Source organism: Prenolepis imparis, unplaced genomic scaffold, assembly GCF_030444845.1.
Source record: "Prenolepis imparis isolate NDT839.2.m4 unplaced genomic scaffold, iyPreImpa1.0 SCAF_9, whole genome shotgun sequence".
Lineage (NCBI taxonomy): Eukaryota > Metazoa > Arthropoda > Insecta > Hymenoptera > Formicidae > Prenolepis > Prenolepis imparis.
In genome coordinates, this window is record NW_028141167.1 from 6,064,272 (window position 1) to 6,090,974 (window position 26,703).

The window sequence follows — 26,703 nt, forward strand, 5'->3', positions numbered from 1 at the left end:
GCATCGATTACCCTATATCTATATTAATTTTACGCTCTATGATCTATGATATTTTCCCGTGGTCATACCTGTCACATCAACGAGGTTGCGTGCAACTCTGTGCAAATCGATCCGGCAAGTTGAAAAAACAGAAGGTGACTCGATTTGACACGCGAAAAGGAATCCTCGTCGCGGACCGAAATGGCTAGACATCTCTGAACAATATCATCTTTCACTCTCTTAGCATCTACCACCCATATACTACGTGTAGGGGTTATCTCTCTCTCTGACATTCTAGCGAACGCAAGGGACACCTATTATAGTCGTCAATAATGCAAAGTGTGATAAATTCGGTGAAGGGCACCGCGTTGGGCGTCGCCGAATACTTGACACCGGTGCTCAAGGTAATTTTCATGTCCTATCTTTTTTTGTTATTTTCGCTCACGGGATATCAGTAGCTTATCGGAGTCGATTAGATATTTTGGTCAGGGTGATTTCTATAAAAACAACAAGCAAGAAATACAAAATAACTTTCTTGTCGGAAACCAGGCAATTAATAGAAAGAGAGATTTATTCTATATTTTTTACTCTTTGTGGAATTTTCTCCTCGTCAAAAGATATGATTTATTGGATATCTTGCATTTATTATTTATATCATATTTATATCATATATGAAATTGTCTGATTTTAAGGAGAGCAAGTTCCGAGAGACAGGTGTCTTGACACCAGAGGAATTTGTAGCAGCTGGGGACCATTTAGTGCATCATTGTCCAACATGGCAATGGGCTACCGGTGACGAGGACAGAGCAAAGTCCTATTTACCAAAGGGCAAGCAATTTCTGCTTACTCGTAACGTTCCCTGCACACGTCGGTGTAAACAAGTAATATCACGACTGAAAGTATAATGTATGATTTTTTTCTTCACATATAATAATATTATTTACTGTTTATTTGTAGATGGAGTATAGTAACGAGCAAGAATGTATTATAGAAGCAGACGATCCCGAAGGTGGATGGGTAGATACTCATCATTACGCTAGTGTTGCCGGCCTGGATGAGAGAGTAACGGAAATGTCTCTGGAGGAGACATTGGAAGAGCCATCTCAAACTCATGACAATGCAGATGAAGACGAGGATGATGAGGATGCCGCTGATATGGAAGCTTTTGAAATTAGTGGAATGCTGGATGAACAGGATAAGGTAAAGGACAAATTTGCAGAGGAAGAAATATTTTCCAAAACCTTTCTTTAAGATCATGAAAAACAATTTTATTACAGCACACGGCGACGGAAAGTACCAAGAAAGCTGGTCAAGAGAAACGAGACTCGTTTACAGAGGGAGAAATTATTCGTACCCGCACTTATGATTTATACATTACATATGATAAATACTATCAAACGCCTAGATTATGGTTGTTCGGATACAATGAGGTAAAATGCGCGTATTTATTTTTATCCCAAATTTTAAATCTTTGAATTATTACTTTGTAAGGTCTATTATACTATTTATTACATTTAATGCTTTTGATTGCATTATAGAACCGGAAATCACTTAACGTAGAAGAAATGTACGAAGATGTTAGTCAAGATCATGCTAAAAAGACAGTTACAATGGAAACTCATCCACATATACCTGGTCCTCCTATGGCTTCAGTTCATCCTTGCAGGTAAAATGGAGAAAGTAAAAAAAAAGGTAATCTAAAATTTATTCATCAATCTTAATTGAACGGTTCACTGTTTACATAGGCACGCGGAAGTGATGAAAAAAATCATGGAGACGGTAATGGAAGGGGGCGGAGAATTGGGGGTGCATATGTATCTTATAATATTTTTAAAGTTTGTTCAATCCGTCATACCGACAATCGAATACGACTATACGCAAAATTTTATGCTAAACGCAGTCGGTTAAATGTGTATCACACTAGTATTAAATTACTTACGTTATATTGTGATTAATATAAATCGCTTGCAAACTATATTTAGTGGATACGCGGGATATATATGTATATCGATGTTTACTACGCTTTTCATCGTAAATACGAAGATCGTAAGGATATTCGAAATTATAAGAATCCAAGAATGTGCAATTAAGACTTCATTCCACTTGACAATTGTGATGCTATATGTCTTTGTTATGGTGAACAATGAAATGATGTCACAAGTATTGCGATTGCCAAATGGAACGTGGCCTAAATGTAGTTTGAATTTGGGGATCCAGAAGGAAGTCATGATTATAAATCTAAAAAAAATCTAATATCCTATGTAAACATCCACTCCCGAAAATCCAAAAATATTACATTGCACGGATCTCAAACGTTCAGCATTTAAAGGGATCCGTTTATATACTCGTGATCAATTTTAAGTAAACGGACCACAAGACCCTTTTTTACATTGCAAAATGAAAGTGAATTATGAAAATATTATTTGACAACTGTTAGACAATAAGTAAAGAATAAAGGCTACACTGAAGGCAACGAAGAATCCAATACAGAGAAATATAAAAATAATTTCCTATTTCACATATGTTAATAAAATTAAGTTAATTGTTAGCTTATTATTTACAAAAAAACAAAAGCTTAAATATTTATCGAATTCGATTATAGTTGATTATTACGAAAATAAATTGGAATATTACGAATAGTACTCCTGTATGTGACCGATTTATTTGCGAAGTTTATATCATTCGAAGTAACGACTCGCGCGCAAGTGTGCGAAATAAGAGCGATTAAAATTCAATCTAAACTTCAGTTTCATGCTTTGTTTCCTCGCATATCAGAGATACACATAATTACTTGCAGTTACTCTGATAATCCGTAACATTCCCATAAATTTACCAGTACACAAATTAACATGAATATTAATTTATATGGTACCCTGTCGCACTCTTTATTTTACGAGCAATTAGTAAACATTTTTTCTGAAAGATACGTATATATTTTTTAAAAAACAATACTATTCTCTAAAGCCTCATCTTTTTCAATTGATTCATTCTACATATCGTTAATGCAATAATGCTTATAATATTTTTGAATTTCTTATTTAATGTTATCTTTCTAAAATATCTCGGTAATTTAAATAAAGCAGCAAAATATATAAAATATGATAAATATATAATTAATGTTATGATAACATAAGCTATATATAAATATATATACACACAGAAATTCGCGAATCAAAATATCATAATAAGAAAGTTCTCTCAAAATACATTTTAAAAATATTTGCCATTTTTTATTCCAAATAGTAGTTTTTGAAGTAAAAATGATTAAAACTAGTCAATTATAAATTACGATTAAACGGATGCCTGTCCGTGAATCGCGTCGATAGTGTTAGTGTTAATGAGCACGTGTTTCAGGCTTCCATTTAATCGTAATTTATAATTGGCCAGTTTTAAATATTTTTATCACAAGAACTACTGTTTGGAATGAAAAATGGCAAATATTTTTTAAATTTATTTTTTCAAGAACTGACACCCTGTATACACACAAATAAAGTGCTGGAATATTAAGTTATGTTGTTTAAAATGTTGCAATCGCGTGCATTTGCAACATTTGCATTCCTGAATTCGTCAGAATAAAATGACATATATATATGAGGAGTAACTTTAACAATTCATTTGCTTAAAAATTACTAGTGAAGCGACATTGTATTTCGGTGACTATTGTTTATAATTATTTACTGTTTTAACAAGTGTTGTTTCGTTTGTACACAGAGAGAATTTTCTCTTAGAATTTACCCTGAAAATTATGGTAATTGTGGGACAATATGGTATGGAAAGAATTTTATAAGAATTTCTTTGATTAATATTTATTGCTATTGATTAATATTTATTACTATGCAGTTTAGTAAAATTAATCAAACATGTTTTATATTTTATTGTGACAGATATTATTTTTATTGTGATAAATATTAATCAGAGAAATTCTCATAAAATTCTTTCCATACCATATTGTCCCACAATTACCATGATTTTCAGGGTAAATTCTAAGAGAAAATTCTCTCAGTGTATGTATATAACTCATTTATTCTATAATAATTATTTAGTAATTATAATAATCGCGCAATTTCTCTCGAACGCGATATTTTCGCTTCGTGCGTTTAGCGCATTAAACTCTCCATCAGGAAGGGTAATCGTATCTCTTTGCTGCTTGACACGCGCATTACTTTTTTGCACAAGAAAGCTGTCGGCGATATTGGATAACCGGATGTCTCGTAAATCTAAGAACGCATATATTAACGACTTTTAACTCTTTATATTGCCGTACGCAGGATAAATCGAAAGCTCGAAGACCAAAAATTTTTTTCATTCGACAGAACGTATCCTTAGAGTTGCAATGATGATTATTTATACTTCTCAACAATTTGTCATTGCCATTACAATATACGTAGCTGTAATTGGTAAATATCGGCCTCACAATACATTTAATCCAGTTTATAAATATATTTAATATAGACAATACAATATACTCTGTTATTAGAAAATACAATATACTGTTTTATTACTGGTATAATATAGAAAATACAATATACTGTTATTATGCATTAAATATTAAATAATATCATATTATCTTTTCTTTAATGATTTTCAATTATATAAATTAAGAACAATAGTAGTGTTTTTTGAAGCTAATATACATATATATATTAAAGAAATTTTTATTATGCATTTTCTCTTTTCTTTGTTAAAGTTGTTCTTGTTTAAATTGTTCTTTATATATAGAATGTTTCAGAAATAGATGGTTTTGGAAATTTATGACGCATTATATATATATATATACATATATATATAAAATGCGACAAAAAAAAATATTTGATATAAAATATAAAATCTTCTTTCATAGGTGGAGAATCTACCAAAGATCTTGATAGCATTTTTCTGCGTAAATACATTGGGTATTTATATTTATACCATCGCATCGGTCATTCTTATCATATTTTCATCGTCTTGAAATCAAATTCCAATGCGAGATAAATTAATTGAATTCTTGCAACGATCAATTCTTTTTTGATACGGAGATAAAATCGCTATAAATCTCTATAAAAATTTACTTTTATATTAATGTAAATATTTATTTTATTCAGAACTACTATAAATGAATACGTCGATTATTCTCTAAAGAATACCAATGCACTCCTATCTCGAATGTTCGAATACAACAATAAGCCGACAGTATTATATATTCACGGCTTTACGGAACATTTAGAGAAAGAAAGCGTACAAACGATAGTGCAAGGTATATTTCAACGGCGAATAGTTACTTAAAAAAAGTATTATAATTTATTATTATTATAATTATATTTCTGTCTTTTCTCAGCTTACTTGAAACGAAATGACCACAACATCATCGGAGTGGATTACGGTAAACTGGTGAGCGACTCGTACATGAAAGCTGTGAGAAACGCTCCTCGTGTTGCAGCCGTTCTCACGATGATTCTTAATAAGATGGTAGAATCAGGCTTTGATTCGGAAAAGCTACACATCGTGGCACACTCTTTAGGGAGCCAAGTTGCTGGCTACATTGGTAGAAACGTCAGTTTTCAGATTCCTAGGATTACGGGTAAAATTTTATTATTTTTTATTTTGATTTTATATCGCTTACATATTATTGCTTTAGTGCAGTATTAATATATATCTTTAAATATATATATATATATTATTTTGAAATATGTTGATAATTCATATAAATTTGCAATAATAAAAAAATCTTTGATATATAATAGAATTCAAAAAAAGCCTTTAATATATTATTATGATTAGTATTTATTAATATACATTAATGTTTAAATAAAATAAATATAAGAATTTGATTCTCTTTTTGAAATTATAAATAAAATATTTATTTTATTAAAAAATAATAAAATTTATAAATTTGCTGCTTTAAAATCTCAATATTCAAATATTAATAAGTATTGAACTATAGGGCAACGCGGTATGTACAAAAACTTAAATAAAGGGCTCCTTATTGTTACAGGATTGGATCCTGCTGGTCCCCTTTTCAATTTTCTCCAGCCTTGTCTCAGGTCTTCCGACGCTCGTTTCGTAGATATTATACACACAGATTATAAATTTTACGGTATTGCTAAGACTATAGGCACAGTGGACTTTTTCCCAAATGGAGGTCAACGTGTACAGCCTGGCTGTCCGTTCAACACTACGTTCTACACCAAAGAAGGTATATATTTCTTTACTAGATGTATAACTTGGATATTAATTAAAATTATTAAGCCTCACATCTCAATTGTTGTCATTTAAGATTTTTGCAGTCATCATCGTTCCTGGAGATATTATGCCGAGTCTCTGATCAATGAATCGGCCTTCCTGGGCGTGGAGTGTCCTTCGTTATCTCATTTTTCTTCCGGCGAATGTATTAATAACACACGAGTCATCATGGGATATGGCACACCAAGCAATGCGTTAGTAAAAAAAAAATTTAAACTTTAAAAATAATTTAAGAAAAAAATATTATCTTTGTCTTTTTCTTTTTTACAGACAAAGAAATGTTTATTTAGTGACGGACAATCATAGTCCTTTCGGTTTACACGAGAAAGGGATTCATCCATCCCAGCAAACACAGATATAACCGTAACATTGTTATAGTAAAACGGAACAACAAGTAATATAACGTGTTCGTTACATTTACGTTAGTTGTATAATTTCCTACTTATAAAAAATTGCAGTGATATTACAAAAATACAGCGCGATATAAAATTGTGTTTGCTGGGTAGTGATGCAACAATTATTGATATTGTGTCGGAAATAAAAATTGAATAGAAAGACCGTTATTGTATGTGACGGAAGAAAACTGTAGAATAATAACAGCGATAATTAGCCGTATACAAGAAATAAAAGACTCATTGCGCTCAATTGTTCATTAATATGTTATAAATGTAATATACGTGCGTCGCAGAGGACAATGCACTATTAGTTTTTTTTCCCATTAGTATGAGGGTTCACTATCCTAGATCTTGCGGCATATTCTTTTTAATATTGCAATTTAATTGTATAGTCAACTCGACTATATTACACAGGTGCGCAATTCTCGTAATTCAAATTTAATTTTTTTTTTTTACAGAAAATTGATGGTTAATTTGAGAAGTTTAAGTATAGATTCAAAAATATATATCGTTCTCTATTGTTCAAGACTCGTAGATCAATCTATATCGATCGTAACAATGAAATACATATTTACGCTAACGTTTATTTTTAAAGATTGATGATAAGGCGGAACTATTACGACTCTAATAGCATAAATGGTCTTTACTTAGTATTGTCTCAATTGTAGCGATTAGTAAAACTTATTTATGCATGAATTATCTGGAATAAAAGTCGAGGTAATTCTTTGTGCGAGAGAATAGGGAAGCGATATATAATATAAAATATTGATTCGAAGAAACAGAAGCTGCAATAAAATAGCTTCTTCAGAACATCGTCTTGCAAGAGGCATTTTTATCGAGACCTTTTATAGACCTTGAAGTATTTTCTCTAGACTTTTAAACAAACAATGCACACTCTTCCCTTATCGTTCGCTCTCTTGACGTATACCGGTTATTGGCGACCCGTCAACCTGACACCCATCAAATACTGGGCGTACAATGTTTATTCCGTCGTGATGATTTTTCTTCTTTACTCATTCACGTTTTGCGGTTTGGTCGATTGTTTCATGATCGAGGATCTTGAGGCCTTCATCGAAAAGTTCTCGCTGTTTTTGTCGGTGCTCGGCGTTAGCTGCAAAGTATTGAACCTGGTGCTTCGCCGGGACGAGATCATCGGTCTCACTGATATGTTGCTGACGGACATTTGTGTACCCAGGGACAATCACGAGATAAATATCCAACGGAAATTCGATTATAATGCGAAGTGCGTAATTAAATTTAACTTTGTAAAATTGAATTTATGTATAATCTTTGAAATAATTTTTTTCACGCGAGACAAAGATCCCGAAGAGCTGAAAGAATGAAAAAATTAAAGATCCATAAATCAAATCAAATCTAAAACAATGGACCAAATGCTTATAAACTCTTACAACTCTTATGTATTATAAAATGTAATTAATCTCTATTTAAATATACTATCATAGACCTTATTTTTTTTTTTTTTTTTTTAGAACAATTACTATCTATTGTGAGATATTGAACGAGTCGGCCGTCTTCTTCGCCACGATTGCTCAATTCCGGCATTTTGCCAACACCAGGACTTTACCGCTCTCTGACTGGGTGCCCTATGACATCTCGTCGACTGCTGTCTATTGGGCTACCGTTCTGCATCAAACCATTGGACTGATGGTCTGCGCGAACGCCAGCGTCGCTCACGAGACTCTCATCTCCGGCTTTATGATCCAGACCTGTGCTCAGCTGGACATACTATGTCATCGCGCTCGCATATTGCCGGATTTGCTGCGAGAGGCTCGGAAATCCAGCACCTCGAAGAAGACTTTAAAGGCGCAAGAACAGAACCTCGTCCGCGAGCTTGTCCATCATCATCGCTACGTGTACAGGTAAGAAATTATTAGAATTTATTCGGAAGAGGAAAAAAAAACGTACGTATTGAACGAATAATTTGGCAGATTCGCGGAACGCATCAATACGGTATTCACGTTGATGATCCTCGTACAATTTTCCATAAGTTCGACAGTGCTCTGTCTTAGCATCTATAAAATGTCGACGAAGAGCTTGCTGAGTCTCGAGTTCGCATGGAGCTTGTCGTATCTCGGTTGCATGCTTACGCAGATCTATTTGTACTGCTGGTTCGGCAACGAAGTGACACTGAAGGTCGAATATGTGATAAAAAATTTTAATCTATTAAAACTTTATCTTTTTCGATTAATTTTGGACTTTTATATATGCAGTCGTTATTTAAGTAGCCTATTCTTAAACACACAGAGTTCTGAAATTGGCAGTGCCATTTATGAGATGGACTGGCCGATACTTCCCGTTGATTTAATGAAGACTCTCTTACTGATAATCACACGATCTAAGAAACCGATAAAGATAACTAGCGGCTATATAGTTACTTTATCTAATGAATCTTTTATGAAGGTAAAAGAGAGATGACATTGCAATATTAATGATATTAAAAATATTTTTAATAATTTTAACATAATTATATCGATTTATTGTTTTTATTCTCTTTCAGATCATCAGAATTTCTTATTCAGCATATAATGTTTTACAAAGTTCTTAATATGAATGAGAGCAATCATCCTCTTCGATTTTACGCCGCAATTAAACTCTAAGCGATAGCCAACTAATTATTCCCATGATTAGAAAATTGCTCAAAAATATCTGCACACATATCTATAAAATATTTTTTTAACTAATAATCTTATACGTGTACTTTTGCGTAATTCGAGGACGAAATGTTCTCTGAAGCTGATATTATATTCACGTTCTGATATCTTCGCCGCCGGGATTTAACTCAACGTGGCAGCAACAACTCGCAGGGAAGCGGAAATAATCACGGATGATCGTACCGTTGTCGGAAATAGCTGACAACTCGCGATAAATGTATTTCTGTTTGCATGTTGTGATGTACCCCTCAGCAAAGCCGTCAATCAGCCTGCATTTAGTATTTTCTTCCCTAAAAACAGAATATATTACGTCATTTTTCACGTTCTATCTTACTTTCATCTTACTGACAAACTATTTTATACTCATTATTTAATTTATATTATACATGTGAATATATACATACATATATACGTATATGTATATATATTAAAAATATTGAAAAATTGTCAAATCTTTATAACGTTTTTTTTCTCATTGTAGAATACTTACATGCAAGTTTCGATTCGCACACCTTGATAAAAATTCGACTGGTTTGATTGGAGGATGTATCGCCATTCATTCTTTAAGTTTTGGCCCGTCTCTGGATGAATTACTCGTTCCTAGAAATTTACACCGTTTTCAAGGACCGTTTAAAAAATTTAACTAGCAAGCGTTAAGAATTAATCATAATAATTTAAAGATAATTTTACCAGAGAGACACAAAGCTGATCTTCATTGGTATCTGTTCGCGGTGCAATTTCTAACTATTGATGGAAAAAAAAATTTTTTTAGAGAGAATAAAATTTGTCTATGTTTTGCTAATTATATACAAGAATAAATCATAATTATCGGTTTACTAACAACATCCTCGTACGCGTAATGTAATAGGCTGACATTCTTCGTGAGTGCTTGATTCACAAATTCTTCGGGATAATTCGGGACATCTTCGCAAAAGGTTTGCTCCTTGTGATCGCAATTCGCCACTGGACCGATTACATCTATGTCACCATCATTTCGCACTTGCAGCCCATCATTCGGAAACACAAAACTACTATCGGAGTTCGTATGCTTGTCGTCTAGAAAGCCAGTATATTCACAAAAATATTACATTTGACGGAAGATTACAAGAAAAAAGACATGTATCTGTTTTATAAAAATCGTAAGTAAAAAAAATGTAAATTTTATAATGCCGAATATAATTATTAAATTGTTCGAAATAATTGTTTTGTAATATTTTGATGACATTACCTTTAAAACGCGAATTTATTTCTTTTTTTGTATTATCATGATCGTAATTCGATTCTTCGGAGGTCTTCATTGGATATCTCAATCGCTCGCTATTAATATAATCATAATACTGTCTGTAAAAATCGTACCTATGATAAAAGCGAGCCTCGAGAACAATCTGAAATGAATGAAATTTGTTTTACTTTTTATTTTATTTGAATTCAACAAAGTTTAATTCTACTTCTCCTTTATCAATACAATATCTCGACAATAATCTTGATTGATAAGTTCAAGAATTATATTTTATTTTCTAGGAAAAGAATAATTGGTTGTATATAATTTATCTCTTGTATATAATAAATTGAGATCGATTACATATCGGTGAGATTGATTTTTCGATGCTCACCACTTATCTGATTGCGCCAGTTTTATTTATATCACATTAAATATTATGTTGTTTATTTTTATTTAATTTATTAAATATTTAATATTACATTTAATATTATATTGAATATTTTATTATTTACCACATTTAATATTATTAAACATGAATAATAGCCTTTTGCTTAAAGTATAGACTACGTGTTTAAATTTTGATTTCTTAAATCTTTGATTAAAATAATTAAAAATATCAGACATACCGGTAAGATGAGGACCTCCGTCAAGAATATGGTTGCAAATTTTTTCAGCATTGTTTTCTAATTGTTTTTCTTTTTTTTTTCTTTTTAATTCACGATGTAATACACATGTAAAATTGCAAAACGAATGAGATAAACTGTGCAAACTATCAATATACTACACGAATACAAATAACATGACCTATTCAACTTGAGCCATTCAACTTTTGTTAATAAACTGTAAGTAGCTTTCTCCGTGGACTTCTTAAACTGATTTGGATACATGACGACTTCCGATTGTAGGCTGATGTCGGTTTTCTCTTATCAGCTGCATTATTATCTGCTTCCGACAACTTATCTGGAATCATCAAATCGCGTCAGAGAAATTGGTCGTTTGCATTTTTTTTGCAATAAAATTAGCTAGTAAAAAAGAAATTATATATAATAAACATAGAAGAAATTGAAGAAGAAATTAAAGGAAAAACTGCGAAATCCTCCGAAATTAATACCAAAAATCGAAGAATTAGAAAGAATTAACTACTTCATCAAATTATGAAAATATTTTCGATAAATGATATTAGTTTTAAAATAATTGAATTTTTTTTTTTTCATTTACATTTTTCAGTCTCATCTTCTTTATCATTATTATCTCTATGTTTATATATACATATATGATTGAAATTTTTACTCCATAACTTTTAAAATTTCTCATAGTTTTATATTACTATTGTATAATTTTTATATATATCAATTTTTTTCAATGTTACAATTAAGATTTGCTGCGGTCTATTTTTAAAGAAATTAAAAGAAAAATCAATATAAATTATACATATGTATAATATATATAAATTGATGAGAATAAAAAATAAAGGGAAAAATTTTAAGAATTTATACTAATTACCGCGAAAATTGCTGATAATTTATCTAAATTATATATTACGTGTAAGTAGAAGTCCAAGAATCCAGATATACTATTTAACCAATGTTGCATCACATTGTGGTCAGCAAATGCGGTCAGGATTTGCGTATAAACCGCGGACAGGAAACTTGATGACATATATCCTCTCACGCGGGATAAACTTCACACTAGCTAAGATTAGCCATCATCTAATTTTTGCTTTGGTTTTTTAAATTTTACTTGAATTCTGCAAAATTTATCGTCATTTTAATTCACGAAATTATGAAAAATATAACCTTATATTATTGTTTTAGAAATGATATACTTGTTTCCGAAATGTTAAAATGAAATCTTGGAAACTAAGAATTCTTAAATTTCATACTTCTACATCTTTTTAAAAAGAGAAATATAATATAACCATTGCATCTTGTATAAGAAGCATTTTTTCCAATTTTTTGTCTATAAAATTTAAATTTCCAATTTTTATATACATATATTATATATTTCGTACATACATATACATGTGTATTCATCTAAAGTGACAAAATTTTTCTTCGAATAATTGCATTTTTTGTGTCATTTTTCACTCTGATGTTACTGAGGAAGCTATTTTTTTCAGCCAATTTTCCGTATAAGATCATCGGTCTTTAATAATTTCGTATTATACGTCATACGTCGTGTCTCTTTAATTTCTAACCTTTTTTTTTTTAGTTTTTTTTTTTTATTTGAGAAAAGAATAAGCCTTGGCTTCGCCATCTTTTTTTTTTTTTTTTCTTTAGTACATGCAGTGACATCTTACAGCATTTGTACGAAACAACAGAAACGCCGCGCAATGATGTTGGTAAAAACGCTCGCTGTTAACCTGTTAAAATAAAATTATATAATGGCGAAAGAAAAAAAAAAAAAAATACGCACCCGTCGTAATTTTCGAAATAGAAATCGCGTTGATCAGATATTGATAACCAGAAAAGCTTCCTAAGGCCGGGTCTACAATAGATGTAGTAAGCTCTAAGCCTTAAGAAATTGACCAATTACAGTCAAGTATGAGGAGAAAACGTGACTGTAATTGGTCAATTTCTTAGGGCTTATTACATCTATTGTAGATCCGGCCTAATGCATGACAGAAAAAAAGTGACAATCATAGACATGTCTGTATAGTATATTTCTGTACTTGCATCATGGTATATTTCGCATAGTTATGCACAGGATCTCCTTTCGCGTATAGTTTGAATCCGAGAGATATAAATATATATATATATATATATATAGCAACATGAATAAACGATAAATATATAAAAAGCGAATCGATCTTAAGTTTTCTTGAAATGTCTTCGGATCAATCTCGCCTCGTTTGAACGCATCATGCGCATGAGGCGCTCGACGTTTATGCTCGACGTTTTCTCAGGATGGCCACAAATTTCTGAGTTACGCTCACAACTGTTTGCCGTTGCCTGGCAAACACGTAGGATATGATTCCAAGACGATTCTCCAAGTCGCTTGGCCGTCTTCCCCAGCTCGCTCTTCGTCGGGGACATTGAATGTCTCACCAGGTATCTTCATCGGCTTCCATGTGAATAAAACGGCATCTCCGGTTTGTTCACCGGAATCGGAGCAGCACAAAAAAAACATCATCTTTTTCCCCGATTTTTTTCTGTCGCGCCTATAAAATTACATGGTTGCACGATTATATCATCACCACGATGAAAATAGCGAAATCCACCATCATTCTCTTGGTCTTTGTGCTGATGTTGTCCATCTTCGTGGCGAATGTAGCTGATCTTATTAGCGTTGATTCTCGTCTGCCGGACGAGACGATGAGAGACCATAACGGGGAGATACGGTGGTCCAGACCAAAGTATTACGACATAGGAAACTCGTATGATCACTTGATATGGTTTTTACAGGTTTGTCGATGTCTTTATTTAGAGTAATTACTATGCAAATTATATATACATTTTTGATACACCATATTACATCCTGGATACACATCACGATAACTTTTTGTTACTTTTAGATATCCGACATACATATAAGTATCTTTAAAGATCCATCTAGGATATCAGAGTTAAAGGAATTCTGTAATGTGACGGTAGATTCAATTAAGCCTGCAGTTGTTCTTGCTTCGGGTAATTTACATTTTATGAATATAATTGTACCAAGATATGTTTATTAATCATATGTTATATATTAACTGTATATTTATTAATCAACACAATTAAATTAATCAAATATATCATATTTATATTTTAGGTGATTTAACTGATGCAAAAAATAAAGATGAACTGGGTTCTAACCAAATACTCCAAGAATGGCAATACTATAAATATGTAATAGATGAGACTAATATCAAAGAGAGAACATTATGGTTGGATGTCAGAGGGAATCATGGTAAGAAAAGCAAGAACTTTTTTCAGTTACATGTAAAATGACATGCAGAATTAATCAAAGAAAAAAATTTTTTTATGTGTTATAAACTTATTTATATATTTTCAGATAACTTCAATGTGGTCAGTCTTGAATCCAAAAATAATTATTATTCTAATTATTCTATTCAGGGAAAGAAACATCCCAGATCCTATATGTATACGGTTAATGTTGGTTCTGAGACATATTCCTTTATTGCAATTGATGCTTGCTTGAAACCTGGTCCTAAAAGACCATTTAATTTTGTTGGTATTTTAGACCAACAGGAGATTGATAAGATACAACAATTAGTTAATCAGTCTAAAGAAAGCAATGCGGATCATGCAATCGTATTTGGTCATTATCCTACATCATGTATATTGTCGCAATCTGATACAAATATCAGGAATATTCTAGGTAAGGATATTACATATATAGCAGATGTAAGAAATGACTCATCTCTTACTCTAATTATATAAATAAAGTTATAACAAACTCATTATTTATAAAAGGTAGATACAGAAAGAGTATGGTATATCTATGTGGCCATTATCATATGCTTGGCGGTATGGTACCCAACATGTACACATTACAAAAAGCAGGCTTCCTTGAGTTAGAATTGGCAGATTGGAAAGACAATAGAATGTAAGACAAATGCACTTTTGTATATATTTAAGAAAAGCAATTGCCTGTATAATTTTATTTATTGATTTTATATTTTGTAATGCATTACTAATATTGAAAAAGAAGAGAGGAGGGGAAATAATAAGTTATTAAAAAATTCTTTTTTTAATAATATTAGAATGAGCATAACTTTAAATGTAATATAAAAAAATGTATTAGATTTTATTTTCAATTCTTACAATAATTAATATATAAATTTATATTTTTTTTAATTTACATGAAACTAATATAAAAAACTAACATAAAAAAGCATTTTGCCTCTCTATTAGAGTAAACATTCCTTTGTTTTATATCAGCGCATTATTGTTTCTGAAATACAGTTACGCTTATTTACCTTGCTAATTGTTTTTTAATTTACAAATGTTAGATGCTTACTTAACACACACGCTTATTATCGGTATAGGTATCGCCTCGCAGCAGTAGATCATGGTCAATTCTCATTCATTGATTTAAAGCACAATGACTGGCCTGTAGCATTAATTACCAATCCAAAAAGTATGCTGTTTATGATGCCGCAAAAAGAAAATGCGAAATCCATTATTACATCCACGCATGTCAGGTAAACGCATTTCTATTAATGCTGATAATTTTTTTATTTATATAAAATATATTTAGTTTATAAAATTTAACTCTTATACTGTGTTTGACAGAGTACTAGCGTTTTCTATGGTTCCGCTAAAAACTGTCGAAATTCAATTGGATCATGATGTTTGGCAAAAGTGTGATCATATAAAAGGTCCTCTTTATGTATCGCCATGGAATTCAACAAAATACAGAGAGGGTATTCATCAAATAACAGTTTAGTAGATATCTCAATTACTTATATGTAGAAATTAATTAAGATATTATTTTTACAAATAATGACATGAAATTATTTTACATTTCAGGTACGTGTAATTGACAAAGAGAATAGAGAAAAAGTTGTATCGCATCATTTTTCACTCGATGGATCGTGGTTATCATCTCGTATTTTGCCCAAATTAGTATTAATGTTCAACGTCGTTCACATCGTAAGTTAACACTGCAACTAATTAAACTTCTGCTTACTGAAGTATATGATAATTTTGTCATACTATTTTTTTTTTTAGTTTCAGTTCCTGTTCGCTGTAACATTAGCATTATCAATAGTACCACTATGCTTACTTCGATTTCTTCACATATATTACAAAAGTAAATACACGTAAAATTTATAAAATTTATATTTTATATTGTGCTAAAGGTATATATTATAAAAGCTTTTTCTGATTTAGATAGACATATGCATAGACCACGATTACGAATCAAGTTTTTTCATTCGTGGCTTAGGAAATTGTGGATACTCTCTACTATTGATAAAGCGTTTTACGGACTGGTGCTATATTCGTTGTATTTAACTATTGGTATGTGTATATAAATACATTGGAAAAACTTGCGAAAATGTATTAATTATGTATTAATTTGACAAACTGATTTCAGGTCCATGGACTGTAGGAGAAATAATCGAAGATCACATAGGTGTGATCTTCGTATGGGGAATATTCATTGGAAACAGATATCTACCAGGTGCTTTCACTTATGCCTACGGATATTTTCAATTATGCTGTTTCCATTTACCGCTCATGCTAATTTTAGCACATCGAGTTGATCGCAGGTTTGTGCAATTATATAATATTGCAATAATAACATCATTACAATGATAAAAGAATTTGAATTTCCTAATGATCTTAATTACTATGTTTTAGATTACAAGAAGCTGAAAATCCTGCGAGGCAATCCATATCGAAATTTCGTTTAATTTGGCAGTACGTGGCAACATGGCTGTTAATCCTGATACAATCCGTTATGGCCTATTTTTTATACCTGGAGTATGGTATAATAGCAGTTTTATTATGCCCATTACGAACTGGGAGTATCATCGTAGCAGCACTATTGTGTTATTATGTGAACACGATGCCAGTCTCATGTTTAAGGTTTGTATTAATACTCGCATTATAATGTGTGTTAATTATAATGTATGTTATAATTGTATCTGTTCTTTAAGGTCTGCTGCATCTGTGTGGTCTCCTCATGGGGCTATCAACAACAACAATGCAATTTAATAAAAATTAGGATAGGATAATGCAATTATGGAGAAAAGTTGGTAAGAGTTAATGTTTCATACAAATGGTTATTACATTTGCGGTTATTAAATTTACAAGAAAGTTTTGAATAGATTTTCTATTGTAATATACATTATATTTCAAGTAGAGGGGCACATTGTGAAATTAAGAAGCCAACTGAGATAATAAGGTATCGAAAAAATACCTGAATATTTTTGTGTTAAAAAATACTCAAAATATTAATTTTTTTATTACATATTTTAAGAGCTTTTGAACACTCATATTTGTATTTTTTAAAGAAGTCTACGTTCCTTTAACAAGTGCCACATTATTTTATATATTACATTAAACAAATGTATTAATGTATTATATAATTATTCTTAAAGAGTTCTATACGTTTTAAAACTTATAATTTATATTAATTATTTTTTAACTGCAATATGGTTTTGAAGCAGATATTGCAATGTGATATTTAACATTGATGTGATTCTGCATTAATATAGCCACTGCTATTTTCTACTTCCATATTGTCCATAATTCAAACTCAAAAGTTCCTTTATAAAAAGTAAAATATTTTTATTTTTATTTTTTATTTTTTTTTATATAATGAGAATGAGTCAAATTAGAAAAGAGAGAGATACAAACAGAATATTTATGTATTATAAATGTTGCTATATTTATATCTGTCATGCTTTATCTCTTCCCTATAGAGATATATTAGAACAACAGAATGTGATATTTTCTACTTTAAACGATGGAACTTCAGAAGACAAAACTATATTGTAACTTTAGTGCTCTCGTTCAGAGTTTTTAACGGAATATCCCAATCACTTTCCTGTGACATATATTTTTCTACTTCTCTATACATTTAAGAATCACACTATATTCTTTTCAAGACAGTACATTAGATACATTTAAAAACAATATCACCAGATTTATACTTATAAACTTATGTGTTAAATGTCTTCTTTATAGCTACATCACAAAGATGGCCAAACTATATTAGGCGTAGAATTTAACGAAACAAAGTTGTCTTGTTGTGTAAGACAAAATCATCGTACAAAGTGCATCGAATGCACTGACAATCCTACTGTCATACTAATTTAGAAACAGCAATTAAATTTGAAATTTTTATGCTATTTGTACACAATCTGTGTACGATAAAGAAAAGATTGGCTATCTTTGAAAGGTGTAGAATGTTATAAAACCGGTGAAAGTAATATTCTTCTATTAAAGTGTGATTATGTGTTTATCAAATATGATCAAGCATGTTATGAAAATCACATACATATGAATTCTTTATTTAATATTGAGTAGTGTATGTATGTAACAATAATAGATGAAAAATATAAAAATTTATGAGAAACGTGTGTGAAGACGTAATATATTAATATAATAAATGTAATTAACATATAATTTTTAATATATAAATAATTTTACTATAATAATATATACTATATTAATATATAAATAATTTTATTATATCAATAATGAATGAAAGATTATTACTTTTCTGTGATTTTATTAAAAAAAAAAAAAAAAATTTTGAACCGACGATCGAAAGTACAGTTTCCAAACGATATGTTATCAATGCATTTAATCAGATGTCGCTGCTAATATTTTTCAGTCGCCGGTTTATGGCTCGTCGAAACGAAGCAGTGATTATTAATTCAATTCTATTATATAGAACAATTCGCAAAAATGAGTAAACATCATTCGCACGAGATAGACGACCATCCTGAAGTGAAATGGGCTCTGGAACTACTTAAGCCAGATCCCAATTATAAGCTCAGCGTGATGCAGGAATATTCGCCTGAAGTCGTAGCTGTGGGATGTGGCTTTGCAGTAGGATGTATATCCAATTATATTAGTCTTAGGCCGTATTATGCCGGTGAGTAATTATATGATTAATTAATTAATACTTTCATGAGATCATAAGCACGATGTTTCGTTACATTTTTTGTTTGTTTGTTGTTGTTGCAATATAACCTCATTATGCGGTTATGTAACGTGGCAATAGTTTTGTTGGAAAAAATTTCTGCTTTTCTGACATTTTTATGATAATTTTTGATAAATAAAAAAATTGTGTAAAATTCCTATTGTAGACTTTGAACAGTCCATTTTTAACAGTGCGACAATGAATAAAACTAATGAATAATATGAATATTTATATTTAGGAATGCAGAAGCATATTTTGTGTATGGCAGCAGGATATGTTTTATCACAAGTTTTTAAGAAATATAATGACGAGTATCAGGCCGAACGTGATACTAGACTAAGGGATTATATCATACGCCATCCAGAACTCTTTCCTGAACCAGGTGATATATCTCTTCTTATATCTCTCCTTAAAAACAAATAATAAAATGTGTGCTACATAAAAGATAAATTAACTTTTAATTTGTATTATGTGAAATATATTTATACATAATTAAGAATAATCACTTATTTATTGTTAATTAAATTAACTTGAAATATATGTTATATGGTATTATCTTCTTTTTTAGTACGTGTGAAATATAGCGATGTACTTCTGGAGTGGTATCCAATTCGTTAGATAATTACTACAATATGTTAGATTGCAGCATTTTGGTCGTGTTATTCTCTGATGCAGACAGACAGTGCAGGTCAATGCAATGAATATAGATGTGTGTATGTACATATTTTAAGATATATCTAAAATATATTGTTACAATAGTAATAAAAAAAAAGAAAGAAAAACAAGGTACATTATTTTCGAAAAATAAGATAAATAAGAGACTACTCTCCTTTGAATAACAGTCGGATTTTTGTAGGACTTTATGTAGCATCAAAACATTTTATTTTCTCTTTTAGATTGAGTAATATATTCTTAATGTTTTAGATGTGAATGATTGTCGAGTATATACTCTATATAGGAATAACAGTATAAATTTATGTACACTTGCACATCTGAAAAAAATTAATATTTCATAAAGTTTTTTTACTGGAATAAGTAAAATGCTTGATGTGATTGATAATTGAATTTGTCGCGTATATGCAACATTCATTTTGACAACAATGAACGAAACGCGAAGCGCTTGCGCTAGAATTAAATCTAATTCATTCAAGTTAAGCTCCTATTTCTTTTCAGGATTGTAATTGTCGTTGAATAATCCTGTACCCCTAGAATCCCCTAACCAGGGATACTTGTTTGGACATTCTCTACATGTTTCCATATACCTGTTAATATAAATAGTAATAATTTTGAATATACTTTTGTAATTTTAACTAAAGAACAATAGCTATTAAGTAATTCTATAATGTGCAACGTTAAGTCAATCTCTACCTTGTTGTTGTGAAATTTGCTTCGGCAGGTTTGAAGTCTAAAGCGCACTTATGAGGATTGTTACATGGTGGACCTGGCAAATTCGCTTTCTTCTTACATGACCATCCTTCGAAATTATGCAGAGCTTTAATCGGTTTTGGATCAGTCATCCATGTTAATGCTTGCGTGGCGGTTACAAAGTAAACATCAGGCCTGTAAAAAAATACATTAATTTATTACAAAATGTTAAATATTTCAATATTAAATATATTTCATATAAATATTTTCACTCACAGTGTTACCACCCAGTCGAGAAATTTCGACAGGCCGCGTTCAAGCTCTTTAATTTGGAACCAATTGGTATGGAAAGGCATCATATATGGTGCTCTGTTTTGTTCGTAATACCTGTTAAAATCTTCCTGCAACCAATCGAATACTTCTTCGGGATCATGATTGTGAAGTACACATTGATCCAAATAAGGGCAATGTCCACCTTCGTAACTCTCCACATAATGCGCATTTAGGGGTAGCTCCCAAATACCTATGATAATACAAATGTTTCTATAAAAAAATGCTACTGTTTATTGAAATAACAATACGTCTTTTCTACTTTTTTTACAGTTTTACAATTTTTCATATTGGAAATGAGTCTTTTCATCATACTTTCAGTACCTTGGAACGATTTGGTGGGACAGGTGCCTGCCTTACATTCGTGCGGAATCTTGTAATCGAGAGTATACGGCCAGATCGGTACTTTTAACGGCGAGATCCCTATACTACTGTCGTATATGTATCCAAAGTCCTCGAGTACCTTGTACTGAGTGTTGCGACCGGGTTTCAAGTAAGGCGCTCGCATACCGACCACTTCGCTGGTCGAAATATTACTGAAGTGTTTCAGTATCTCACGCATCCCGATCATCTCGCCGGCCCATTCCTCGTAGCCCTTGTCCTCCAGGCCTTTCTGAAGTCTGAAAAACATTTGCTTTGTCGGCATAACAAACATTTCGGCGCAATTCAATATATGTATTCACGTTACTCACGAGATCGTTTCGGTCGCAATTTCATGATCGTCATGCGCTAAGCTCTGGACCATATTATAGTTGCAATACTCGTGAGAGATGAAGAAGGTACCTCTCAACGGGCAACTATTGGGATTCAGACGATCTTGGGTGAATATCTTCTGATAGTGATCGAAGTTGTTGTGATTTATCGCACCGTCAAACGTCATTATTATCATTTGTGGCGTCTAAAATGATTTAAATTGTATTTATATATGTTTGAATAGATTCTTTAGGAGTTGTAAGTCAAGGCTCCGCAATCGGATGATCATCTTACCTCCTCTGGTTGAAGACCGCCGGGAATGATTGTGCCGTCTCTGGAACAGAAACAAAACGGAAGCTGGCAGTTCGCTGTGTCGCAACGCTCGGCCAAATCCGTGGGTGGCTCGGTGATTGGTGCTGGTGCTATAAAAATTAAAAGACACTATTATCACAGCTCAGGAGACCTTCGGCGAAGAAAGATTAGGAGTGATGCGCTCAAAAAGTAATAACTATTAGACAAATTATTTTCGAAAGACCTATAAATTTCTCTTTGAATTTCTCATTTCTCTCCCTGTATTTGCTCAAGTATTTATGATTGTGCGATAATAATAAAAATTCTCTTACTCGTCTCGATAGGTCCGCATCGCGCCTCGTTTTTGAAGGTGCAAAACTTGCTGATGTCATCAAAGTGTAAACCCGATGGACATCGGTTCAAATACGGATATCCATCAACGCACTTCGGAAGATAAGAGGATTATAGTTATGAATAATCATAAAGCGATGATTAAAGTAATCAAGGGGATGCGAAATGTAATTACCTGATAAAATCTTCTGCATGTTGCCGGATCAGCGAAGTTGCCATTACCCTGACCTTCTGGACACTTGAACTCCTCGTCTTTTTTATCCTCGTCCTTTTTGTGCTTTTGACTATGCACTGAAATGGAGAAAGGCGAGAATCTGAATATAAAAAGAAGAATATAAAAGGAATGCGAGGTAACAATTTTTCATAGATACGGAAAATATACTTCTCGTGAAAGTAACAAGAAATATTTTGTAATTAACTTTCGCGTGCGAATCCAAATTTTTTAGCAGTCTATTTTGATTTAGAAAAACATTTTTTTTATTTTTTTTTTAGAAACAGATCATACGATCTTGCGATTGTACAAGTGATTGAGAAAAATGCTCGAAAGTCATATGCTTGAACCGAGAAAATGTCAAGGTTGGGATCGCTTGCTCTAAACACGTTTATGCTCGAGTGTATTTGCGTTCATGTATTCTGGATGAGGTCAACTGACTCAGTCAAGTACCTATGTTCCACTTTTACCGCGTTCTTTCTGTCAACCGTTGTTACGCTCCGAGAGCCACGCGATTACGATCAGCAGCGACAAAGCGGTGATTTTAATGAATGGATAGTTGTTAACTGGAAACTGCCGTATGACAAACAGATTAAAACAGATTTTTTTGCATAAAATTTTTTGATTTAAACAAAATTATACATAAAAGAATTACAAGATTTTGACTCTCGTATGATCTTCGACTTGTATTGACTAACAGTGTCAGTTATATTACATCATCAGGACACAAAGAAATAAGAATAGTATCTCGCGTATATATACAGAGAGTGTGTAGAAAATATAGGCAGGAGAAATTCCAGAAGAGAGGCTTGAGAAAGCGAGAAACGCATGATTGTGGGCATTCCAATATGTTTGGACACGTGAATGCGCACGAATAAATGTTCGGACCGCTAATATTTATGCTCCTTTCGGCGAAATGCAAATTGTGAGTTAAAAGCGTATAAAAAGAGAGACGCGTGTCGTGTAAGCGGATATAGTAATGAATTTCCAAGCATTAGCATATCTTAAAGTCCATTTTGTACATTCGTGTTTTCAAGTCAGAGATTTGAAACTATCTCAAATAGAAATATATATATCGATTAAAATTATTTATATCTTAATAGAATGTTAAAGCTTTATTGATATGCGTGAAATATCGGTGCATACTTTATTATTACGAGAGATAATACTAAATAGCTTCGATTATTGTTTTTTAATGTTCATTTAAATACCACAAAGGAATGTCGATGTAAAAGTGTAAATTCACTAGGATCGATTCCATAGCGTGACGCATCGTTATTTTTGGTTGACCAGTTAACTGTGTATACATTTTACACGAAACGCGTGAAGAATTTCCAAATGCCGGAAGGGCTCTTTAACTATTCCAGACACGCGATTTTGTTCGCATTCAATGTGCACGCAAAAATTGCACAAGTAAAAAAAAGACTCGTAATGTACATTCACGCAACAATCTTGAGAGTTATTATGCGGAATGCAATATCAAAATTCTTTAAATAGAGCTCGCATTTTTCTTAACGATAAATTAAAAATTTGATTTTTTTTTAAAATCGTGCTAAACTTAACATTGAAATTTAATTAGGAATCAATAAGACGGAAATAGGAAGCGATACGAGAGACGCACGAAAATATAATGAGAGAAATTGTACGCACGATCAATGGAAATCCGAAGATATTAAAAATGATGTGCAAGTGTTCACATACAGAGAGAAAGTAGCACCTGCGAAGATTCTTCCCGGTGACCTTATAATCGTCACGTGTAGCACATTTTTATTCTGCGCTTCTCTCTTGCTCCGATAATAATTAAATTAAAATTAGATGTTATGATGTTATGTTACGCATCTAATTACGACAAAATTATTTGTTTATTTTTTTAATTTCACACGCATGCCAATCAATTCTGCTCCGTTTAAGCCTCGTGAGAACGAGGAGGTAAAATAATTATACAATGATTCGCAATGTAAACCCCATAGCAATTATTACTGCATTCTTGGTACAAGATCAGAGATTACATTTACAGAGGAGACACTCGATAATCGTGTAACTCAATCGCGCTCTGTAATTAAAGTTTCGCAATACCGCGAAATCGGCGAGCTCGCACTTTCGCCGGACTTCCTGACATAGCGTGGCGGATATCTGTATTTAAAAAAAGAAAAGATTAAACTTAAAACGAGCAAGAACTTATTCTTATTGAGCGAATTTCTAATCCGCGAAACCGGGACGCATCAATGAGAGATTTCGGGATTTTTTTCTTTTCCTTTTACCTTGTCTTGCCTGATTGTTGTCTCGATGAATAATGTATTTAACAAAATGTAATTTTGCAAATAAGCTTTCCCTTAATTTATCTGTTTTTCGCAGGATAACAGCAAGGAACAAGGGACAAGATGCATAACGTAACTTATCAAGAGAAGTGATCGCCCATGTCAAAAAGATTCGTTCAGCAACAAAGTGGAAAGTGAAGGTACACGTACCAGTGCATGTTGGCAATGACGTTGTTTTCTCGCTCAGGTGCAACATTTCCTTCTATCGTTCGGACTCACGCAAACATGTGCGAATCACGTGTATACATGTATACATATTTATCGGTACGTACAACATATGTGCGTAAAACAAATCTTATGTAAACGCGAGTGAAACCGCATTGATGTACCAAATTTGCAAGTGTCATCTCTCGCTTCCTCGCGAATTTTCTGTATTTTTATTTTATTATTAATTGATTTTATTAATAGCATCACGCGCGAAGAATTCTTATTAACTAAATGTATTAATCTTTTTCTCTACGTATATATAAAATAATCTACCGATCTATTTTTAAGTATGAATTGCTTTTAGTTGATTTTTTAATTAAACAAATACCATTTATTTTCGAAAAATTGTTCTCGACGATAAAATATAAACATAAAATGTCAGAGCAAGCTAATAAGTATGCAATTATTTATTTGATTGTTATAATTATAATTTATATATTTTCGTTCGCGCGTGATGCTATTGATTAAAATCGTGCGCGAAGAGAGAAGTGTAAAGAGAGAATTAAGAAAAGGATATATGCCGGAGAGTGCTTCTCGAAGGATACCATCGACCCAAAAGAAAAAAAAGGCAAAAATAGCACGTCAGTGACGACCTGCTAGAACTGGTCAGACGTAATTCCGAGTAACAGCGAGAAGCCAGACTAGTCGAGTCAGTATACATTTAAAAAATCTTAACATTAGACAATCATCTTGAAATTTCGCAATTTTTGGAAAGCTATTAGGCGCGAACGATATATCAAGTATTGCTGTACATGAGTGGCAAAGGGAAATTTTATTATCAAGATAAAAAAAATTTGAATTTCGTAATTCCCGGAAAACAATAATTATATGTTGAATAACATGAAATGTTAGAAATGTCACGCGGCGCTAAGCGAGAATTTTCAACAATAATTTCTCACATTTTCCGACTTTCCTATGCAGATACATATATAAACCAATCTCTCGGAACAGGAACAAATTAACAGAGAGAAAGGTGATCGACGTAGGGAATAAGCGAGGGCGCGCCTACCTGTTACGATGGTCAAGACGGCGCAGAGGAGCACCGCTTCCTGGAGTCTCATCGTTCCGCGTCTCGACGTTTCGGACGAGAAGCCGTTCGGGTTTCGTTCGAGTTCCCTTCGCACGTTCAGCCTCGTTCAATCACTTGTGCGATCACCGCGACCATCCACGGGATGGACGTATCATTAGCTGATCACCGCAACCGATCCACCGGGCTGATCCGCTGCCGCAACACTATTGGGGATACGCCGTCGCCGCCGGCGCGGCACTTCTCGGGAACTGGCCTGGCCGGCGAGGAACCATTCTCAGCTCACATTGGCTGACCACTTTCTACCGGCCCGCCGCCGCGCCGTGGTAAATTGACGTGAAAAGCGATGTCTCTCATATCAGACACGACCTAGCACGCATATATGTCGCAGCGTGAGATTCACATCACAGCTCGTCGAAGTTGCCTTCGAGCATCTCGCCTCGCTCGTTTCCCTTTCAAAACAGGGACAGTTTGCCCCGCGGGGAACTTTTCTCGGCCGGAAATTCTCGCGAGATCACGCGAATTGTATGAAATTATAAAAAATTTAATATAAATATATTTTTATTTAATATTGAAAAAGATTTTAACGCGAAATTTCTTCGCGCGCGATATGTATAACAATGTTCACGTAACCCGACAATACTACTAAATCTAAATATGCTAAGCTCGCATAATCTTAATTATTCTATTAATCATAATTTTATGCTATTATATAGACATTAAAAATATAACAAGTTTTTTATATCAAAATACTCTATTGTAGGAAGTTCGTTTCGCCATTATTTTTAATCCTAAATATAGGATGAAACATAGAATCCA

General features: G+C 32.4%; 6 protein-coding genes across 8 annotated transcripts; 4 read left to right on the forward strand and 2 right to left on the reverse strand.

Moving 5' to 3' along the window:
* Positions 1-32: 32 nt before the first annotated feature.
* Positions 33-2,464, forward strand: Atg3 (Autophagy-related protein 3). Its single transcript, XM_083047121.1, has 6 exons — positions 33-383; positions 672-860; positions 937-1,179; positions 1,257-1,409; positions 1,518-1,645; positions 1,725-2,464. Exons 1-6 carry the CDS (start codon positions 312-314, stop codon positions 1,885-1,887), a joined length of 948 nt encoding a protein of 315 aa, XP_082903247.1. The 5' UTR covers positions 33-311; the 3' UTR covers positions 1,888-2,464.
* Positions 1,542-9,249, forward strand: LOC145941184 (uncharacterized). Of its 2 annotated transcripts, XM_083047118.1 has the most exons (9): positions 4,510-4,871; positions 5,061-5,212; positions 5,294-5,536; positions 5,951-6,151; positions 6,233-6,392; positions 8,084-8,473; positions 8,543-8,747; positions 8,859-9,014; positions 9,112-9,249. In XM_083047118.1, exons 2-9 carry the CDS (start codon positions 5,122-5,124, stop codon positions 9,157-9,159), a joined length of 1,494 nt encoding a protein of 497 aa, XP_082903244.1. In that variant the 5' UTR covers positions 4,510-4,871; positions 5,061-5,121; the 3' UTR covers positions 9,160-9,249. The 2 variants fall into 2 exon arrangements, with proteins under 2 accessions (XP_082903245.1, XP_082903244.1); XM_083047119.1 differs by lacking the exons at positions 4,510-4,871; positions 5,061-5,212 and adding an exon at positions 1,542-1,671.
* A 110-nt stretch (positions 9,250-9,359) lies between these two features.
* On the reverse strand, positions 9,360-12,637 carry LOC145941186 (uncharacterized). The gene is made up of 8 exons (XM_083047122.1): positions 12,503-12,637; positions 12,030-12,234; positions 11,114-11,447; positions 10,494-10,650; positions 10,107-10,321; positions 9,956-10,009; positions 9,756-9,865; positions 9,360-9,555 (listed from the first exon to the last, which is right to left on the reverse strand). Exons 3-8 carry the CDS (start codon positions 11,162-11,164, stop codon positions 9,360-9,362), a joined length of 783 nt encoding a protein of 260 aa, XP_082903248.1. The 5' UTR covers positions 11,165-11,447; positions 12,030-12,234; positions 12,503-12,637.
* Positions 12,638-13,126: 489 nt separating this feature from the next.
* On the forward strand, positions 13,127-18,518 carry LOC145941183 (transmembrane protein 62). 2 transcript variants are annotated; one of them, XM_083047117.1, is made up of 14 exons: positions 13,127-13,891; positions 14,002-14,113; positions 14,238-14,375; positions 14,481-14,807; positions 14,903-15,035; positions 15,478-15,633; positions 15,725-15,872; positions 15,962-16,084; positions 16,163-16,244; positions 16,325-16,453; positions 16,530-16,704; positions 16,796-17,023; positions 17,095-17,193; positions 17,298-18,518. In XM_083047117.1, exons 1-13 carry the CDS (start codon positions 13,688-13,690, stop codon positions 17,150-17,152), a joined length of 2,013 nt encoding a protein of 670 aa, XP_082903243.1. In that variant the 5' UTR covers positions 13,127-13,687; the 3' UTR covers positions 17,153-17,193; positions 17,298-18,518. The 2 variants fall into 2 exon arrangements, with proteins under 2 accessions (XP_082903243.1, XP_082903242.1); XM_083047116.1 differs by having other exon boundaries at positions 13,128-13,891; positions 17,095-18,518.
* A 238-nt stretch (positions 18,519-18,756) lies between these two features.
* Positions 18,757-20,627, forward strand: Nd-b14.5b (NADH dehydrogenase (ubiquinone) B14.5 B subunit). The gene is made up of 4 exons (XM_083045278.1): positions 18,757-19,043; positions 19,330-19,473; positions 19,660-19,804; positions 20,488-20,627. Exons 1-3 carry the CDS (start codon positions 18,854-18,856, stop codon positions 19,707-19,709), a joined length of 384 nt encoding a protein of 127 aa, XP_082901404.1. The 5' UTR covers positions 18,757-18,853; the 3' UTR covers positions 19,710-19,804; positions 20,488-20,627.
* Positions 19,810-25,984, reverse strand: Cda4 (chitin deacetylase Cda4). The gene is made up of 9 exons (XM_083045263.1): positions 25,867-25,984; positions 22,297-22,412; positions 22,103-22,214; positions 21,774-21,901; positions 21,479-21,684; positions 21,111-21,406; positions 20,733-20,979; positions 20,460-20,651; positions 19,810-20,353 (listed from the first exon to the last, which is right to left on the reverse strand). The coding sequence occupies exons 1-9, from the start codon at positions 25,916-25,918 to the stop codon at positions 20,251-20,253; spliced, it is 1,452 nt and encodes a 483-aa protein (XP_082901389.1). The 5' UTR covers positions 25,919-25,984; the 3' UTR covers positions 19,810-20,250.
* Between the last annotated feature and the right edge of the window lie 719 nt (positions 25,985-26,703).

Bases quoted from the DNA above. Each gene is read 5' to 3' on its own strand.
- Cda4 (XM_083045263.1), bottom strand. From the start codon at position 25,918: ATGAGACTCCAGGAAGCGGTGCTCCTCTGCGCCGTCTTGACCATCGTA. The intron at 22,215-22,296 runs GTAATTACATTT...TATCTTCCGAAG, and splicing joins CATGCAGAAGATTTTATCAG to TGCGTTGATGGATATCCGTA. The intron at 21,407-21,478 runs GTGAGTAACGTG...AATGTTTTTCAG, and splicing joins ATTGCGACCGAAACGATCTC to ACTTCAGAAAGGCCTGGAGG.
- Atg3 (XM_083047121.1), top strand. From the start codon at position 312: ATGCAAAGTGTGATAAATTCGGTGAAGGGCACCGCGTTGGGCGTCGCC. The intron at 861-936 runs GTAATATCACGA...GTTTATTTGTAG, and splicing joins GCACACGTCGGTGTAAACAA to ATGGAGTATAGTAACGAGCA. The intron at 1,646-1,724 runs GTAAAATGGAGA...CTGTTTACATAG, and splicing joins GCTTCAGTTCATCCTTGCAG to GCACGCGGAAGTGATGAAAA.
- LOC145941183 (XM_083047117.1), top strand. From the start codon at position 13,688: ATGAAAATAGCGAAATCCACCATCATTCTCTTGGTCTTTGTGCTGATG. The intron at 14,376-14,480 runs GTAAGAAAAGCA...ATATATTTTCAG, and splicing joins GGATGTCAGAGGGAATCATG to ATAACTTCAATGTGGTCAGT. The intron at 16,454-16,529 runs GTATGTGTATAT...AACTGATTTCAG, and splicing joins TTCGTTGTATTTAACTATTG to GTCCATGGACTGTAGGAGAA.
- Nd-b14.5b (XM_083045278.1), top strand. From the start codon at position 18,854: ATGAGTAAACATCATTCGCACGAGATAGACGACCATCCTGAAGTGAAA. The intron at 19,044-19,329 runs GTGAGTAATTAT...ATTTATATTTAG, and splicing joins TCTTAGGCCGTATTATGCCG to GAATGCAGAAGCATATTTTG. The intron at 19,474-19,659 runs GTGATATATCTC...CTTCTTTTTTAG, and splicing joins AGAACTCTTTCCTGAACCAG to TACGTGTGAAATATAGCGAT.
- LOC145941186 (XM_083047122.1), bottom strand. From the start codon at position 11,164: ATGCTGAAAAAATTTGCAACCATATTCTTGACGGAGGTCCTCATCTTA. The intron at 10,651-11,113 runs GTATGTCTGATA...CATTCATTTCAG, and splicing joins CGGAGGTCCTCATCTTACCG to ATTGTTCTCGAGGCTCGCTT. The intron at 10,322-10,493 runs GTAATGTCATCA...CTGGCTTTCTAG, and splicing joins AATAAATTCGCGTTTTAAAG to ACGACAAGCATACGAACTCC.
- LOC145941184 (XM_083047118.1), top strand. From the start codon at position 5,122: ATGTTCGAATACAACAATAAGCCGACAGTATTATATATTCACGGCTTT. The intron at 6,393-8,083 runs GTTAGTAAAAAA...TTTTTTTTTTAG, and splicing joins TATGGCACACCAAGCAATGC to AACAATTACTATCTATTGTG. The intron at 8,748-8,858 runs GTCGAATATGTG...TTAAACACACAG, and splicing joins GCAACGAAGTGACACTGAAG to AGTTCTGAAATTGGCAGTGC.